Source organism: Macrobrachium nipponense, chromosome 7, assembly GCF_015104395.2.
Source record: "Macrobrachium nipponense isolate FS-2020 chromosome 7, ASM1510439v2, whole genome shotgun sequence".
NCBI lineage: Eukaryota > Metazoa > Arthropoda > Malacostraca > Decapoda > Palaemonidae > Macrobrachium > Macrobrachium nipponense.
Window position 1 is genome coordinate 27,936,843 of NC_061109.1, and position 20,698 is coordinate 27,957,540.

General features: G+C 36.7%; 1 protein-coding gene across 8 annotated transcripts in view; it reads left to right on the top strand.

Moving 5' to 3' along the window:
* Positions 1-20,698, top strand: part of LOC135217790 (potassium voltage-gated channel protein Shaker-like) — a 693,892-nt gene that overhangs the window by 393,718 nt on the left and 279,476 nt on the right. The window contains exon 1 of one of the 8 annotated variants that reach the window (XM_064253826.1): positions 18,360-19,046. The exons of the other annotated variants lie outside the window; for them this stretch is intronic. Coding sequence (XP_064109896.1) covers positions 18,991-19,046 — 56 coding nt within the window. The 5' untranslated portion in view covers positions 18,360-18,990. Of the gene's footprint in view, positions 1-18,359; positions 19,047-20,698 lie in introns of those variants that run through there. 8 annotated transcript variants of the gene reach the window in all.

The window sequence follows — 20,698 nt, forward strand, 5'->3', positions numbered from 1 at the left end:
GTTTGTTTCCTCGTCCAAAACAATCAATTCCCTTAATACCCACTTAAAAGATCTATAAGCAATGTGTTTGTGAACAATGGAGTAGGAAGAGAATGAGGTTTAATCTAATGTTGCCAGTCTAGAATGACAGATAAAAGCTCGAGGAAATAGGCTCAGTAGAAGGGTCAGTGAAGAATTGCTTAGTAGAGGGACCATCATAAATTAAAACTGATTCGAAGGTCATGAAGGCTGAGTTCGAGGAGTACCTTTATAGGCGAGTCGTTATTCAGTTAATGGTTATTTGCCTGTATCTAAGGGTTTCATCATTAAAACCAAACAGCGAACTCATGCGAAAAATTGTCATTTCACAGGTTAGCTACTTGACCACACCACTTAGTTAATAAAGACTTGAAAATTTGACACTGAATATTTATGATTTTATAACTCTTCATAACTGCTTTGTAGGAACCTAATAATTGCCACATTCAGAGTGAATCCTTACTGACTAAAGTTGGATTGAAGAAACAGACTTGACCGATTCCTGAGTAAGAGGAGCACTTGACAAAATACATTGTAACTATATTCTAAGACGTAGGGGGTGTAGATTTAGGTATCCAAATGTCTGCCCGTTCCTGGCAATTTTAATGTAAGTATAGAAATGGAAATATTGGCACTGATATGATACTTTTAGATTTTCGTTAGTAATAACTGAAATCAGTAACCTTGTTATATATGAATTTTATAGATTTTAATTTTACATGCCTATATATATATAAAAATTCAAAATATATATAAAATAATATATATATATTATATATATTTGTTATATATATTGAATTTTATACATGCTGTAACTAGCTTTATGTAGTACTATGTGCAGTGTTGCAGAAATCGCTGATTGTGTATAAGAATTTGCATTTACCCTTACATGAATACATATAATATGCGAGTATAAGCAGCTTAATTTTTTGCATAAATTCATCCTATTGAAAACACCATGCAGACTTTCTGATTTAGAAGTACTGTGATATATTCATGGTATTCTGTAAATTACTTAATGAAATACAGTCAGTGGTTGATACAGTACTGCAAGTTGACCCTCCTTGATGAGAGGAGAGTTGACGAGCCTTCTAGCGTCGTTTTGTGTAACGCACACAATTTGTTTATATTGATCAATGAAAATGCCCAAGATAGGGCAACGCGAATATGTTAGAAATAGCAAGTAAGTTCGGGACACAGACTGTAGCTAACATTCGAGAACGGAAGTATTTCAAGAAGAACAAAGACATGTAATTGCTTAACATCCAAAACAAGAATAATTTTTTATGTAATAATTTTGTATGTTCAAATCAGTCTTCCAATTTCTATGTGACCTAATGTAATTCTTGAATATAGAAATGAAGGATGAAACATGAATTATTATTTTGCTTCTCAACATGTCTTACATATTCCCTACAATGTTTATTTTTGTTAGAAGCTGTTAATACTCTGAAAATGCTTAATCAAAAATTGGAAAATCTTTAACAAACAAATGAGGAATCCGATTTTATAACAATATAATCCGTAGGACAGAATCAACTGACATGTAAGTGTACCTTTTTATGGAAGTCTGTGTAAATGCTCGATCGATCTTAATGGAAAAATAAAATATCTGTGAATCCACAGAAGGGACCTGTATTAAATGTCTGTATATTGGGACCTAATTTAATGATATTCTTACCATACTGTTTTCATGGTATGCATTATATTATTTCATATTGTGTACAAATTAGTAGGTTTGGTCCTATGTACCAAGCATCATAGTTATTCATATGACCTTTATTAGCATTCCTTCGTGGTATGTAGGTAGATTAAACGTCTTAGCCATTAATATTCAATGATTTATATATATATATATATATATATATATATATATTATGTATGTGTGTGTGTGTGTGTAAAATGTAAGTATGTGCATAATATAATCTTTTTCGTTGTACAAATTGTTACCAGCCTTCCAGACGGGAGGCAGTCGGCTCAGATTGAATTATTATAGTTGGCCCTGTGAAATCTGTTTGAACGTTTTCTTTGACGATTGTGTTGAATTTGTAAGAGAAACCCACTAAAATGGTTACTAGAAGCCTTGAGCATATAACGAAGTTCTTTAGTATTGATTACAAGGTGGGAACATCTTTTTTGTGTTTTTGTATCAAAGCAGTGGAGTTTATTTTTGATATTCGAAAAATTTAATTTTTAAGTTTTTTTTTTTTTTTTTTTCTTTTCATCATGATATTCAGTTAAGTTACTTTTTAAAGTTACCAACACTTCAACTGATGCTGAAAGTGTGTGTGTTTTTGTGTGTGTGTGTATATATATATATATATATTATATATATATAATATAATATATATATATATTATATATATACACTAGCACAGTTGAAGGAATGTTAGGTAACTTTTAAAAGTACTTACTGATTCATGATGAAAAGACAACTTAAAAATTAAAAATTTTAACGGAATATCAAAAAAAACCTCGCTGCAGTTGAGGTAGGTAACTTTAGTAACGTAACTTGATATCATGATGATACTTATTAAAATTTTCGATATCAAAATAAATATATGATATTATATTATTAAAAATATATGATTGATATGTATGTAGATATGTATGTATGTATGTATGTATTATGTATCTATGTATGCATATAGATAGGTTGATAGAATTTGATGGCCGGTTTTTTCTTTTTTCCCAGATATTGTAATAACGACATTCACGATTTCTTCACTCTGTTTTTGATATGCTTGTAAGCACAAAGTCTTAGGTTTAAATAAAGAGATTATTTATTACTTGATTGAGTTCAACGACTTTGTAGTGACAAGGATATCCAGAAAGTGAGAAAAAATTTAGAAATTAATGGATCATTGTAGTTATTAAAAAATATATACGTTTACATACATTCTTACACATTTGTTGGATATTTTGTGTTTTGACGTCTTTAGAGTTTAAAAAGTTATAGGCCCAGTTACAAAGAACGTCTTTATAGTGTACTTGCATTTGAAGGAAATTCTTTCCTGATTTAGATTGTGATATATTGGTCTCCAAGTACATGTCTTCGGGCTTCTTCCTAATATTAATCAATTCTCTGGCTATAATTTGTACGCAGAAAGTTCATTCATATTTTTGGTAATTATTTAAATTGGATACCTGTGTCGATAGGAATACTTACAATGAGGACATCCATAATATGGAATGTTGTTCCTGTTTATATGTCTTATCATGAAAGTTGACGCTATGAAATGAATTACGTTTGTCGTCGAGTTTGTTCCTCCGTATATTCTTATCATTATTATTCTCAGTTCATCCGACATCCTGCTTAATGATGGCGTCACCTGCTTGCTCAGGTACTCAGTGCGATGCACTGAACTTAAAATTCCAGGATTAAGGTACCCATGAACGTATAAGGCTTCATATTGCCGTCAGTTCGTGGTTTTATTAATGACACGAAGAATTACCTGCACAAACTCGTCTATATTGTGTAGATATATATCTATAATATATATATATATAATATATATATTATATATATATATATATATATATCTATATATGAATTATATGTAAATACACATGTGTGTGTGCACAAATGTATTATATGTATGATGAACCGTTACTAAATGAGTTTTTTTGTTTGAAAATTGGGCTGTAAAGAAAATAAGACGAGTCTGATGACAGGATATTTAGAAACTGCGGAAGATGAATATGTAGATGGGACAGTGATAAAAAGGGAGACAGAGATGGTTTGGCCGTTCAAGTGCTTCGTGCGCTGAGGGAGTAGTACGAGGATGAGAACTATAGAAAGGGAGGCTGGAGGTGAGTGGAAATATGTGGACGATAAAGCACAGAAATATAAATATATATATTGTTGCATATCAGGGAGAAAACGCTTGCATGTGTTTAGAGCTAGAAAGCGGTACTCCTTGAAAGACTATTCCTGAGGGATTCTGCGATACATTATGTCGCCATATGCTGTCGCTGTTGTTTTTCTATTACAAATTGCGTAAGCAATGGTTATTTGTCAGTATTTTCATTTTATGGTTTTAAATTTATTTCTGCCTTTTTTGAAAATTCAAATAGCGGCTTTCATTGTAGAATTGTGTATACTTCCACAAGTTTTATGGGGGTTATCCAGTGTTCTTGCAATATTTTATTTCTTATCGCGTTTATCTGATTATTGTTTTAGAAAACGGCACATATTTTTTCTTTAAAGGAATAATTTATCTTATACTTATCGTTCAACAGAATTTTTATCTACCAAAGTCTGACTCATATATTCTTTATTAGGTGATTTACATGTATTAAAACTCATCCGAAAATTATATTTTCTTCCTCGGTATGTGCCATTTTACAATTTCTTTTAATCTATGTTAGCATCGGTAATTCTTACAGTACAAGCTCTAGGCTAAAATTTATTGGAATGTCAGAATTTCCCCCGACCTCTGTTGTATATATATATATAGATATATATATTATATATATATATATATATCTATATATAATATATATATATAATATATATTATTTTATTCGAGCTCAAATGTCCTTTAATAACTAATTCGCTCTACCATCGGAACTGATATTTTTTCATATATGTAAACCAAACGGGGAATTTTTTTAGTTGAATAATAATTTCGTCCCCTCATGGGATCGAACCACCGTCCAGCCAGACATGAACGAAATCAGGACGACATTGACATTACCGATTTGGCTAACGTGAGGCTGATAAGTTAATACGATTCTGACCTTACAAATCACCGTCGAACTCGGTTATTCGTAATTTAGAATCGATATCCAATCCCCTCTACCATGTTAGCCAATTCGAACGTTTGAATTGGCTAACATGAATAGGGGTTGGATATCAATTCTAAATTACGAATAACCGAGTTCGACGGTGAATTTGTAAGATCAGAAATCGGTATAAAACTTATTAGCCTCCTGTTTTAACGTCAATGTCGTCCTGATTTCGTTCCATTAAAAATTCCCCCTTCGGTTTACATATATGAAATTATATCAATCCGAGGTAGAGCGAATTAGATATTAAAGGACATTGTAGCTCGAATAATTTATATGAATCAAGGTGTGTAAAATTAGTTCATATTCATATCTATACATATAATTATATATATATAATGATATATATAATATATAATATAATGATATATATATATATATATATATATATATATATAATGTATATCTTCATGTGCGGTTAAAAATTTTGTTTCTATTCAAGCATATTCACCAAAATGAAAATACCTTTCAGCAACATGTTAATCACTGGAAAAAAAAGTCTTAGGAGGTCCAAAATTACGTTGACAAAAATTTTAAATATCCAGTTTCTTAACCTGCAGAATATATTTGTTAGCTTTGTAGCCAACTCCAGTCATTTCTTTTCTGCACGATGCTGCGTAGCCTATATAAAAAGTAATATCCTCGTCTCTTTGCTAAGAGAGAGAGAGAGAGAGAGAGAGAGAGATCTTTGCTGAGAGAGAGAGAGAGAGAGAGAGTGTGTGTGTGTGTGTGTGTGTGTGTGTGTCCCAGTGGGGAGAAAGGTTACCATGCTCTGTATTGATATAGCGAAAAAACTGAAGACGAAGAATAAAAATACTGTAAAGGATTATACATAAACAAAATTGAATGATAGTAGATATGTTCATTGTGCGAAAGAAAATGTCATGGCATTCGCAGCGGCTAAATTTAAACTGGATGTATTCTTCTGATGTAGTCAGTGAAAAATTAAAATTTTTTAGCCGGTGTATTGTCTAAACTGATTATAATCTAGTACGTCTCAATGCTGATATTCATTTTTCGCCAGTTGGCAGTAAATAACTGAAATGATTAAAATTTTACTTGACAGTTTCAAATATCCGAATTTAAAGCAACCAGTGAGCACCATAACCTCCGCAAAACTTTGCTACATCAAATGCTATTGTTGTAAAGGGGTCACATAAGGCAGGATATACAGAAGGACAATATAGCACCCCATATATATCGCTCACGATTTTCTTTTGATCAAATATGTTTTGAGCTTTCTACGCTGCTTCAAGTGTGGAACTACAAAAGGATTTTAAATGTCAGCTTTTCAATGCATCTAACTTTATGGCCCACCGTTGTACTCAGACAAACACTGTATACGGGTAATCGTAACTAGCCTCAATTTTCTTGTATATTAAAAGGTCCTTACATAGCCTGAAGAAGATCTTTATTTCTAATAGTCAATTGTTCATGCCCTGCTTAATCCTTAGCATTCAGGAACAACTCAGATTTTTACAGTGAGAGAGAGAGAGAGAGAGAGAGAGAGAGAGAGAGAGAGAGAGAGAGACTTGCAAACAAATAAGAGAATTGATCCAGCTGTAGAATTTTGATTTGTGATGTACTTTCATGAAAACAGCTTATCCATAATTAAGGACCGCAGCCTCCCAAGAAAGCCAATTGCATTTTAAGATTTCATTCAACCAACGCCTAAGAGGATTAAAGAAGGATCATCAGTGGGAGTGACCTAAATTGGCTTACCTGTGGATGGATCTCTGGGTATAAATGCCACCTTTTCTGTAACTTTTCTCATTCATCTACCTGAGGAGAGAGACAGCAGTCTCTGAAATGTATTATTTTCTCTCTATATTTTGGCGTTTTTATGGGCTCCATTATATTATTATTATTATTATTATTATTATTATTATTATTATTATTATTATTATTATTATATATATACTATATATATATATATATATATATGTGTGTGTGTGTGTGTGTGTGTGTGTGTGTGTGTGTGTGTATGTATATATATTGATAACAAACCCTTGCATTGAAAGTCAATTATTTTAGTGATTTCATCAGTTGAAATGGTGCTTCACGAATAAAAAAAATAGTTATGCGTTATTTTCAGCACCGTGATTTTAATTACGATTCGAGGGCTTTTTTATGTTTACAAAAACAATAGGATCATTAGGTAGATTATTTTAAGAATCAAATTATACTTCAATAAAAGTGAAATTGGATGCTGTATGGTACCTTAATTTTTTTCATGAATAATGATATTTTTCTTTGTTTTATTTATTATTCATGTGACTGAAGATTTTTTTAAGCGGTTTTTTTCTGTGAATAATGAGATGTTCTTTTCTGTGTTTAAAGCCTATTTATTTTTGTGATCGAATAGATCTTTTAAATAAAAATTTGTATGGACAAAGTCTTTTTTTTGTATTAGGGAAGAAGGTCTGACATTTTGCCCTTAGATACAGTCATACAGAGATTTTAGCTGCGCAACCATGGTGTAAAAAAGCCGTCGAGTAACCAAAACTCAAGAAAGTTAAGGAAATTAATTAGTTACCTATAGTTGAACCTTGCACCTCCTACCTTATCGTGTTGTGCTGTGCACTGTGATACTTGAGTGGTCTCATGCTTTATACTGCCCTGTTGTTACGTTAATTAAGCGGTCATTAGTGGGCTTATCAAGTATATTGTACGAAAGTAAAAGACGCACGCCCATTAATTATCTTCTTCATTTTATTAGATCGTAGCTAACAGGGGGCGAGGCTAACAACCGCATCCCAAAGTACTTGCTGAAAACCGAAAGGGTAAAAAGCACACACACACACACACACACACACACACACATAATTATAATATATATGTGTGTGTATATACATATAAAATATAGTCTACAAAAAGTACAGTTTTAAGAGTTATATGAGACATTCGTGCACGTGCTGGTTTGTTGTGGCAACGACTTGTTTCTGGACATTCACGTTACACGGCACTTTTTTTTTTCTGTCCTGCGGTCCACACCTCGTGAAGTGGTACTGAGAGGAAAGGGTTGGCTTTAGGGGAGGGGGCTAGGGGGAACTGGAAGTAGAAGGAAAGCAGGTGTGGTCACGCACTAGAGGGACAGTCAACCTCTTTCTCAGGTGTGTTTGTCTGTATGAAGTCTCACAGAACATTTCTTCAAGGGGAAACTTACACTTTCTCATACTGTGGAAATGAGTTTGGATATGCATCTGATTGAGTACATGAGCAGAAGGATATAGATGCTTTCCAATGTTGAAATTCTTAGCACACCTATAACATTAGGCTTCCTGATTAATTTTGCTTCTTACATCCTGCCCCTGTAGAAGGGTGATAGCTTTCATTGCCTAACTTTGCTGATTGGAGAACTATCAATGGGTAGCAGGATTTATGTAATACTATATTATAATGCGTATTTTTTTTTGTGGGGGGGCGGGGGTGCCGGGCGGGTTGGGTTATAACTTCCATCCATACTCTGGCGTGGGGGATATTATTCCTCAGATTTTTCAAAGTTAAGTTACTTTCATGGAGACGACTGCACACTTTCGCCAAAGGTTCATAAAAGCGCTATTTTTTGGCATTTAGTTTTCAAGTGTAAAAAAGTTACTTCTTTTCGTTTTATGCTGGATATTTTCAGTACCTCCTTTGAATGAACGTAACCGAGTGATACCTGGTTTCTCGTAGCTAAAATTAGGCTTTAGTTTTTCTTGATTTAGGATAAACACTCGTATACGGTGTGGTCAAGCCAGTGTCAGGAGGATTACCTAATACTGAATTACGACGAGGAAGAGCAGACACTAGGTATGTTTGGTTTTGAAATGATGAAAACCGTGGTGGTGTTAGCTTATGGAAAGAGAGAGAGAGAGAGAGAGAGAGAGAGAGAGAGAGAGAAGAGAGAGGGTGCGTAATCGTTAAATGACAAATTACTAAAAAGTTTGGATATTATGACTTTAAAGTTTCAAGTGTCTATTTCCGGCTGTAACTTGTAAAATTTCTTATTAATTTATTGAACTGCTATGTTGTAAAAATAAATCTATTTTCATTGATACAGTGAGTAGTGATGTTTGATAGCACCGCCTGTAAGTTGCAAATTAGTAATCCTTAGGGAGAGATACTTTTTCATTATGCACACATTTGAATGTGTCATTTAGGAGTTTTGCCTTGTTTTGTTATGGTATCTCCCTAGTATTTTATGACGTAGTCATTTGATTAAATTTTCCTTGATAAATGTCGTTCTGCTATCTCATTTGGACGTTATTCATACGACACACTCGTTAGTCGTTAGTTAACTATTCCACGTAATGTATATCCATTATTAATTAGAAACCCGTTTCTTCTTCCGTCAAGTTCAATACGTTTTTCTGTGTAGTAGAAGCCTAAAAGGTCAACAGATACTTACTCCTTTTAGATAACCTCCTAAATTTGGTAGACTAGTTTCCCCATTATAAAGATAACAGTGCAGATGATGTTGATGTACACATTGCTGAAATGGCGCCGCCCATCCTCTTCAAGAGGAAGGTCAAAGCATTTTTCTCTTCTAATTTCCTATCCCGAAATCCTCTTTAAGAGTACCTCCCAGAGGCTCAAACTCCCTTACGCTTCACCCGAACATCCTGCAGAGGTGGATGATGTTTTCCACCAAGTTTCTTTTGAGGGGCAATATCTGTAGTTTTTATTCTTTTATTTATTTAATTTTTTTTAGCCGCAAACCTTTGAAAATAGAGACGAATAACTTTGAGTGTATATGCTTCTTTTACCCAAGTACAGTTGACTGATTAACTTCACACAAGACCGGCGGTACAAAAATGGTCCTCATCGAACCTTAGAGAAAACCAAGAAATAGATTAAATAGAAAACGAAAGATAAGAACTGATAGCACCGTAATTAGTCACACAGAAATTTTTCGCACGTTAAACTTAGACATGAATTTGTTCATTAACTAAAAAAAAATATCGAAACCTGGTAAGGACTAGAATAGAAACGATAAAACTTCATGGGCTGAAGGCCAGGTTTTTCAACAGACGAAGAAATGAGCCGCCTCTTCCCGAGTACCTCTGACGAGAAAAGCTTTTGTGTTGGACGCTATTAGAAGACATCTTGGAATTCATACTCATTTAGAGATGACCCTTCCCCGTTTACCTTGACGTCAGCTTTGCAAGTGAGACTTTCTCAACTGATGTGAATAACAAAATGAAGCGGTTGGGATTCTCACCTTCTGTTGACTCAGTGTTGTTTCGCTGAGTTCATGGGATCATCATCTGTGCCGTGGTGCCTCTGCCTGCTGCAGCTTACTACGGCTGCCACGTGAAGGTAACCGTTCATCCAAGATCCTCAAACCGTGGCCTTCAGCTTCTCGGGCTTCAGCTCATTTGTTTTGAAGGCGCTCGGTCAAGCATGCTTTCCATTAGTATTTATTATGTATATTGAACGTACGTTATAATTATCTCATTTATCATACTAAAAAGTGTTTACTCGTGCATATACTTGTGATGTGTAACAAGGAGAATATCTCCACGTTGAGACATGCCGTTGGACAGCTTTTCTCACCAGGAGTCCTTATTTTAATAAACAGATGAATGCACCTTTGTCTAAGCGCCGGACGAGTGCGTAACACCTCGACCGTTTCGTGTAATGTCTATATTTATAACGGTATGTATGCAATAATAATAATAATAATAATAATAATAATAATAATGAGATGATGATGATGATGATGATGTGATGTGATAGATATGAGTTATGAACGCAGTACATTCGGACTTATTTGTGTGAAGTAATTACTTCATACAAATACGCTTATTACTACACGCCCATATCAGCATCCGAACCAACGGACAGAGGTTCCAGCGTGAGCGTAATAATACGCCATCCTAGGATATAGGCTCTTACTGTTAGCGTATCAAAGAAAGTGGCAGGTTGCCGAGAAGTTAATAGGTTACTGAGGCTATCGAAATTTTATATACATGTAGGGTAAAATTCATCAGTAGACTATTTGTAAAAATATATATATTATATGTGTGTGTATATATATATATATATATATATATATATATATATAATATATATATATATATATATATATATATATACATATATACAGAGAGAGAGAGAGAGAGAGAGAGAGAGAGAGAGAGAGAGAGAGAGAGAGAGTATTAAGTTTCAAGTGTATGAAGCGTCATCTTAAAAGATGCTCTGAATTGGCTTTGATAACTCAAGTACTAACTTTCAAAAGAAGAACGTAAAATAAATGACACGAGAAATCTGAGCATAAAATAAAAAAATAAATTATATCTTAAGTAGCAGATGAAATTATAAGTTAAAGTATACAAACATTAAGAGACGTGGGTGGAGGCGCATGTGATCATGTCCTAAATGTTAAAAGAAGTATGTAAAAAGAATAGTAATGCTAAAGTGAGTAAAAAAAAAAAGATGAGACTTACTGCATGGTTTGGGGTGAAAGCGAGTACGATCTTCAAGGGAACTGCAATTGTACCTGAAGGAGGGAACCACCAAATGTTGATGAAAAAGACCGATGTCAGATGACATGATGCAAACGTGTCTATGGAATATTTTGCATCTGGTCGAAGGCAGATAGCAGACTGAAAGTAAAACTTTAGATGTAGGTATGGGACCGGGTAATATGAGTCGAGGATGTAAAACGAGAATTATGTAAAATGAAATAGAAAGCTTCCATGAGGTGATTAGACAACAGCTAAGATACCTAGTTGTGGCTGTAGTGTAACTGAGATGATTCTCAATGTGTATGAAGTAGCATAATGAACAAAAGTCTCTTAAAGAAACGAATGAAAGGAATATTGTTTCCTCGTAAAAGGGAAATGAGAGATCTCTGTGATTTTTAGAAAAACAAGTAAAAAATGCGCCGAAATTTCTTGTGACGCAATCGAGTTTTCTGTACACCGTATAATGCTGTATAAAACTCAACTGCAGCCCATAAAACTCACAGCCGGCTGTGGTGGCCTGTGTTGTTCCGGTGTCAGACTCACGTTCATGCTTACTTTAACCTTAAGTAAAATAAAGGGCTGCAATTTGGAATGTTTGTTCATTTGAGGGTGAATGATTAACAAACCAATTTGCAGCCCTCTAGCCTCTGTAATGATTAATATCTGAGGGCAGACAGAAAAATTTCGGACGGAGAGACAAGGTCTTCTCAGTAGTTTTCTGAAACAGAAAACTCAAAAGGTCATATTATTGCTTTATGTATCCGGGAAAGTATATGGATGGGTTTCATATTGAAAATAAGATAAGACCAAAAGATCTCGCAGGGAAAACTGTAAAAATAGAGAGAAATTAAGGATGATTTCTTACTGCATTTGTATGAGAAATCAGTGAGTGCAATTCATCCTGTTAATGATGACACAGGCCTTTGAAAACGATTTCATGTTTTAAGTTTAACGTTACAAAAACAGGTTCCCTGAGAACCAGTGGAATAAGAGCCTGTGAACTAAAGGAGGCCATGCAGACTGGCCTCTCTTCGCTCCGAGTCATCCTGATAAGCTAAAAAGGCACACGTGGCAGTGCAACGTTAAGCACGGAAACACCTGACCCTTGATGTTCTTCACGCCGTTCCTATTGTTATTGTTATTATTATTATTATTATTATTATTATTATTATTATTATTATTAATGCTGTTGCTCTTTTTGTTGTTATTGCTGCTACTACTATTGTTATGAGCTGCAGGTGAAATTATTTACGGAAATTCCGACTTATAAATAGAATTGATTTGTAGAAGTGGCCTTTTCTATCACTGCACAAAATGTAGTAGTTTTGTGATTGAATGAGTGTCGCAGGAATTAACTGCCGTAATGTAGGAAAGGTGGTTAACCGATTCTGATAGACTGTCTTTCTTTCCTTTGGTCTTATTTAACTTGCCACGTAGTGCTTTAAAATATTGCTAGGAATGAGGAATTGGTGGAGAACGGATTTACAAATCGAAACAGAAATGTCCTTTAATTTACAAAAAATTAAAAAATTGTTCAAAATTCTCTCTCTCTCTCTCTCTCTCTCTGTCATCTCTGGTTCTCCTCCTGCTGTGTGTGTGTGTGTGTGGGTGGTGTCCCCTGTATATATGGATATATATGGTATATATATATATATATATATATATATATATATATATATATATATATACTTGAAAGTACATGCGCTTGTGATATTTATTAGTTTAAGATCACGCCATTTTATTTTTGTAATTTCCTATTAAACGCTTCTGATTCCCGAATATAAAACTGAAGGAAAAGACGAAAATTGCTTCAATGTTCCATTTCTCAGTCAACCGTTTTCGTGTATTCCTTCTGTTTATTAGCTTTGAGGACAAGAAAACGATATAGGATAAGGACATCATCTCGTCTCTCTCTCTCTCTCTCTCTCTCTCTCTCTCTCTCTCTCTCTCTATATATATATATATATATATATATCTATATATATATATATATATATGTGTGTGTGTGTGTGTGTGTGTGTGTGTGTATAATAGACGCCACTAGCTATGAGCATTCAAAAAGAATTGTGTACGAGAAAGACCATGCCACCAACCTCCGCCTGTCTCTCTCTCTCTCTCTCTCTCTCTCTCTCTCTCTCTCTCTGTATATATAAACTTATATATATATACTATATATGTGTGTGTGTATGTGTGTGTGTATGTATGTATGTATGTATGTGTATATATACTTATATACATAATGAGTTTGTGGGGGTATGTGCATTCATGTATATGAGTCAGACAGACAGAATCTTGATGAGTAGAACAAAATGAAACGGAAAGTTCCACTTGGAAGTGAGATCATGAAATAATATTGAAAGGAGGACGTAAACTCTCTCATAATATGGTTTTTTAATTTGATTTCTTTAACGTATTATGGAGTGCATGAAGATGAGGCCTTAAGGTTATAACTCACGTGCCTGCAGATACAAGAGTACTTTTTTGCGAAGAAGGCATGACTGATGTGCTTCACGGATGACTCACCCTCTTCACAGATGTAATAGATTAAAATTGCGCCAATAAATGAGATAGAAGTGCGACAAACCACTTACGATGCCATCGTTTTATGATCTGAGGTTCCTGTCCATTTTTTCCCCAGAGTATAAGCAGAACGTTATAGCTACTCTGCTCTTTCTCTCACCCCCTTGTCTCGTTCCCCCCATCACCACCCCCACCCCCTTTTCCTCCACACTTGCTGTATATGCTCCTTTTTGGGCTAGAGCCATCCTCACCCCTTTGTAGCTCTGTCTGTGGGAGAAGGAACGGCGGCAGGAGGGATTCCCTTCCCCCGCGTCCGTCGCTGGGAGGGGCCCCGAGCTCTGCAGGTGGGCGGGGTTTACGGGACTGCGGTGGGGAGGGGGGCGTGTCTTACTGTGTCCTCAGGGGCGTGGCACTTCTCCTGGGTCAAGTACTTACCTTGGGCTGCCTTGTGAAGGATGACGGAAAGGGCTTGTCACAGATTCTATGTTATTGCGTCTCCTTAGCGGAATCAGAAGCCGAGAAGTGATGATAATGAGCAAAGGGAAATCGAAACGTGTCAGATGTAGTCCTGTCTTAGTTTGAGTGCAGGTATCTCTCTCTCTCTCTCTCTCTCGCTCTCTCTCTCTCTCTCTCTCTCTCTCTCTCTCTCTCTCTCTCTCATCTGCAGGTAAACTGACCCACCGCCGTCGCTGTTGTCGTCACTGGTTCTCAATGCTGACCAATCCATAAGTTCAGTTCTCAAACGTCAGAATTTCTAGTTTGACCTGCTGCGAGTTTGACTTGCGTTTTTGCTCTTATTTATTAATTATTTATTTATTTATTTTATTTCGAACGGTATTCTATTCGCTCTTATTTGCCCTGTTCAAGTATAGCAAAGGGCCATGAGTATAGTGCAGGTATATTGTGGTGGTAAAGTATGAATAATGTGTGGCATGGCGTGGTGGTGGCCGGGGGTGTCGGCACGCAAGCTCTAGCAGTTCGCGGCAGCCCGTCGACCCGTCCACACGTCGCACCGATGTCTCCACCTAACCAGTACACTCCCGCCCATTCGGCCCCCTTACATGCCGCCTACGAGGCCGCCCACGGCATCTACTAACCCACCAGACTACCCTGGTTTATTCAAACTCCTCTGAACCATCCGTTACTCCATCGAAAAACTCCCTCAAAAAACTCCTCGATTGCTGCCACCTCCGTTTCCCTCGTGACAGCTCTTGAATTCGTTAGTTCGGAGCTGCTATTTGCAAGAAAACCACTATTCACTTCACCTGAGCCCCTGCACAGAGTCGTCGTCGTCGTCGTCGTCGTCTTCAGATGGTAACGCACGTAGTGGTAGGACGACCCCGACGGTCAGTGTTGCCATCGGTAGCAACCAGGCCGTAGACAACAGGCAACCAACACAATCACGCGTTTTCTCGTTTTGACGGTACCATTCAGTACTAAGACTTTAAGTCTACTCTCGTGGACATACCCTCGAGGTCAGCTGTTGTCGCTCTGCGGACTGTCTTCGTCGTCGCCGTCGTCGTTATTCTTGCCGTCGTTTCACAGGTGCCCTGAGACCACTGGCGAATATTCCCTACCTCTGCCCAGTCACTCATCATCATCGTCATCATCATCATCATCATTATATCATCATCATCATCATCATCAGCAGCAGCAGCAACATCCTCTTGTTTGTCACAGCCGTAAACGTTGTCTTCTTTCATTCAGAGGTTCGCGCCAAAGCCTTGTGTGTGTGCGTGTGTGAGTGCGCGTGTGTGCGCACGCGTGTGCATGTATGTAAGTACGTAAGCTTGCGTGTGTATGTGTGTAAGAGTGTCCACTTCTTTTTAAAGAGACAGTGACATAATTCATCAGCTGATTTCAGCGCCACTCATTTTTTCCTTCGAAAGAAAAGTCGCCGATGAATGGATTGATATAAAAATTGATTCCTTGAATCTATTGGCCCCTCTGGGCTCACACATGTTTATCAAACGATTTCATGCGGTATATCAACACCATTTATCCTTGGACGTTCCAGGACGTCTTAGACCTTGGCCCTGCCCTCCACACTTCCTTTTGGCCCTCTCTTTTTTCATCCTACTCTGCTCTTGTTTCGGCGAGAACTTCCAAGAACAAAGTTCCCATTCCACCATAGCCTTGATACTTCTTTTGTGAACTCTTTCTTTAGAATACGGAGACACAATGACGGAAGGGAGATTTCGATGAGCCCAAGGTGCTGCTGCTCAAGATCGGTCCTGTCGCTGTTACTGTCAAGGTTTCCGATGGGAAACAACGAGGCCCCGTTGATGGATCCAGAGCACTCGAGGTCCAGTGATACAGATCTCCAGTGTGCACGATGATCATTACCAAGGATTTAGCTGAAACGAAGCCTTGTGTACAGTGAGAAGAGATGTTCTGTTAGGTGATGATAACCTGATAAGTGACGGGCCAAGAGAAAAAGTTACAGATAATACTGATTATACTGATAACGCAAACGTGATCACTATAAACGAAATCACTTTTTTTTTTCATTTGAACTAGACACTTCTCGTCTTTTTATTGTTAGTCTTTGCTTCCTTGGAGGATCATGTCGGGAAGCCCTCTTGAGTTGTGTTTGTGACTTACGTGACCTAAGTGTCCTTTCCCTAGTGCCTTGCCTAACCACTGTGATTGCCTTTGGCCAAAAAATAAATAAATACAAAAAGAGGTAAACGAATAATGAAATGGACGAGATAAATGATTAATTGATATACTTCACTCTCTTTGCTCATTAAGCCATCCTTTCAATCGAGGCCGTTAATCGCCTATAAACGATGAAGCTGTTGATTATCAGCTGGTAGTTCATAGCAGCTAGCTCTTCACTGAAGTTATTGGCCGCTTCTATCTGCTTTCAATAGTAAGCGAGAGTGATTTTTTTCTCGTCTTTTTATAGGGTGCTAGTCATCGTTGCTAAGAGCTTTCGACGCCATCTTCTATATTGCTATTAAGTGGCTGGTCATCATAAGTGATGTGGAAAGTCGTTCCATTTAATATAATATTATTACTCAACTCATCGTTTATTGAATGAAATCCTTCGCTCGCTAAATGAATATTATCACGCTTGTGTTTCACCTGTTCTTGAGAGAAACGAGGGTCAAGAGAGAGACCGAAGAGAAGGAAAATAAGATTGCGGAAAGGGCAGGCCTTCGTCATTAAGTTTTTCCACAAACGAGTAGGTCTTCTGTTAATACCATTACGATAATACTCTACTAACAAGCTTTGTTTCATATTTGCGCTGCTCATTCCTCACTCGCCTCCATAGTAATAAGGAACTCGAGGCTAGATCTCGACTTTTTTGAGCTCCTCGGCAAATGACAACTCTTTCGTAGCTGTTAAGCAAGAAATGACACGAGTTACCAAGAGACTAACATGCAGGTCGACGGCTCCGAAGACTACTCACTTCCCACATGTGATATTTACTCTTTGTTTCTGCTCAAGTGTGTTCCAGACCTCTCTCGGTGCTGAACTGTTCAGAGATTGAGGCATTTCATGCAAAGTGAACACTGAACAATCTGAGGATGATCACTATACCCTTATAGTTACCTGAAATACTCACCGCCTCATTGTAATAATAATATTAATAATAATAATAATAATAATATTAATAATAATAATAATAATAATAATTTTAATAATAATAATGATAATAATAATTTGTGGTTGTGTACTCTTGAATGCAATCGGTGTTAAAGCTGATATCTCTCAGTATTAATCAGTGACTAGTTAGGTACAAGAACCATGTGCATTTTAGTTTTATCGAGATTATGATAATAAGAAATATGAATAAAGATCTCAAGTCATTGTGTAGTTGTGAAGGTTACAAGGTCTTATTACCAGAAAATGACTAGGTAACCTTTAAAGACCGGAATCAAAGGGAAAGAAAAAGTCGAGTTTGTGAGAAACTTGTGGTCACGCAACCAGAGTTAATAACTATATTCAGATAGAGGAAAGGAATTGTGTGTGTGTGAGAGAGAGTCATAATTCAAGTACTCAGGCTGATCTTGATGCAAAGTGGATTGGAACAGAATTTGATTTTCAAAATGCTTTGAGATTAAATAGAAAAAAGGTGAAGGAATCGCGGGCGAGACCATTTCTAGGAAGAGATACAGGGAAAGTCTTGTGGAGGGTGTGCGAGAAAGATTCTGACTTTCAATTGCGTGTAAGTTTTGCTTCTCTGAGCATCCTTCTCTCTTTCATTTCCCATTGGGCGGCCTTATCCATTCGGGGCGACTTCTCGGCGTCTCCCACCAAATTGAGAACCATCCGCCAACCCCTCCCCCTTCCTATTTTTCTCCCTCTCCCCTCTCCCCTCTCCCCTCTCCTTTCCTTCCTTCCTTCCCGCCTCCCTTATACTCAGCTGACTCTGTAGTCATCACTCACCTTTTCCTCTCGCTTGATCCCTCAAACATTGATAATCGCATCTTCCCCTTTAAGGACTCGTCTACCTTGATGAGCGTCGAGGTGTCCTTGAATGTAGGATTAAAGTGAACTTCAAACAAATCCCCCCCCCCCCCTCCCACCATAAAAAGGAACACGAAAATCCTCTAGTTTGGTGGACCAAAAAAAAAATAAAAAAAATAAAATAAAAAAATAACCGATCTCTGATAAGTCTTTTTGTTTCACTTTGACACATTGCCGCCATTGCCTAACACATTTTTACAGTTTTGAATCCGCTGCTCTCACTGAAAGGTATTCCTTAATGCGCAAAAGAGAAGTGTCCGTTCATAAAGGCCCTTGGTATCTCCGCCATCCTCCATTCCGTTTACCTGGACATTTGGCCCGAGAACACCTCATGTCTGAAGCATTGCCCTGCCTTCCCTATAGATAACGTTTGTTGCCACGGACGCCGCCACTTCCTCCTAGTTCATCCTACTAGATAATCCCGTCGCTCGCTCCGGTTCTTTTCCAGCTTAGGTCACTGCACGATAATTTTAGGTCACTGCTGCGCTTTCTTTGTCTAAGATCATCGGTAATTGGTCTCATCAATGAATGAATTCATAGACATTTTCACCTCACTTTAAAAACTCTCATCTCATTGACAGTCGTGCCTGAGACAATCTGCCGATCATTTGCCATAGTTTTGATCCATTTCATTGTCCTTCCCTGCTCAAAACCCAAACCTTCCTACTCCCGGCGTTGATCCAATCGATTAATTCAATTCGAGAAGCAGCGAATTTAGAAACCAGCCAAAATGGATATGAAACCACGTCGCCGAAAGAAGGGAAAAAAGGGAAAACCAAGTTACAAGTAAGTTCTTTTTTTGGTGGTGCTTTTTTTTCTTTTTTTTTCTTTTTTCTTAGCACCCTGTAGAATGATCCTTTTGTACCATATTTTTTTCATCTTTTTCAGATGTACGTACGCCTTTTTCGAAATATTGATTTTTTATTTATACAAAAGTTTTCCTCATTTTTTCGCACAGACATTTAGTCTAGTAAAGTATTTTGGCACCATTTCATTTTTTACTTTACTTTTTCCCCTGTCTCTTCTCTCTGAAGCAGTGCTTCTTCCTGCACAGGCGCTGAAAAATAGGATAATTACTCTTCTTACGGCTTCTGGCTTTTTTCAATGTTTCTTTTTTCCTGAATCGTGATGCCAATCGTAATGGAGTCGAGCGTCCATTTTTCTACTTTTGCCTATGTAGGCAGACCATGATGGAAGAGTTAACAAGGTGGAACGAGATATGTAAAGTCGGGTGAAACTTGGGAAAGATACCAGAGACAAATACCTTAAATCCTTTTTAACAAGAAAGAGACTGGGCGACGTGAAGAGCTTATTTATGACATGCTTTACGTCTTCAGTCTAGTTGAAGTGTAATACCGGCTCACGACTTTTATTCATATGTTCTGCAGACAACATAATTCGGTCTTCCGTGTCACGCGGATGAACAAAGCAGAGTATTAATAGCGTTGGTAGGCAGCTAAAGCAACGAAAAACAGAAAGAATGATGAGAGAATATGCATATACAAGAGAAATCTCTTATTTAAGAATTAACTTCGGTATGCAGTGTTCAGCCTTACCGGTTGTCTTTCTTTATCCTGTTATTTATAACAACTTTCATTTTCCTTCTGCAAATGTATCGTTCAGAATTAATAGTGAAACCGAACTTCCAACACAATGTAAGTGCACGATCCTCTTGATATTAAAAAAAATAGACATTTATATCTTTAGCAAAAGATAGATTTCTTCCCCTCTGATCAAATTTTGCCACGCAAGCAGGCAATCTGTACTTATGTGTTTATATCAGAATTCCAATTGCTTCTTCTATATGGTATTTATCAAGGATTTTGTTTGGCAGCTGCCACTTACACACTCTCAATTGCTGAATGATGGATGAACCTCCTGTGCAGTAGAACTTTCGCAATACACGCGGATGAATTCATACATACACATATATATATATATTATATATATATATATATATATATATATATATATATATATTTTATATATAGTGTGTGGTGTGTATGTGTGTATAGTATATGTATATATATATGTGTGTGTGTATATATATATATATATATATATATATATTTATATATATATATATATATATATATGATTGTTTTAGTACGGGGATTTTTAAAGATTTTGCGTTTTTGTGCGGATTTTGCCTATTTTACTAAACGATGTTCATAATGTGGTTATATGTTGTTTCGCTGAAGTCGACGACTGTCTGAAACACTGCATTACAGGAATAAAATCCATCTAATAGGTCTTAAAAGTCAGTTAGACGCTCGACGGCCACCCAGTGCAACTATACAAGTCTTACGAATATATGGACTCATTTTCAGCGAGTTACGTTAACGTGTTTTTTGGAAAGCTGTCAAATATCACAAACTATCGAATGCATTACTTATATAATAGTATTAATGTTTAATTGACGGAAAGCTCATCACCAT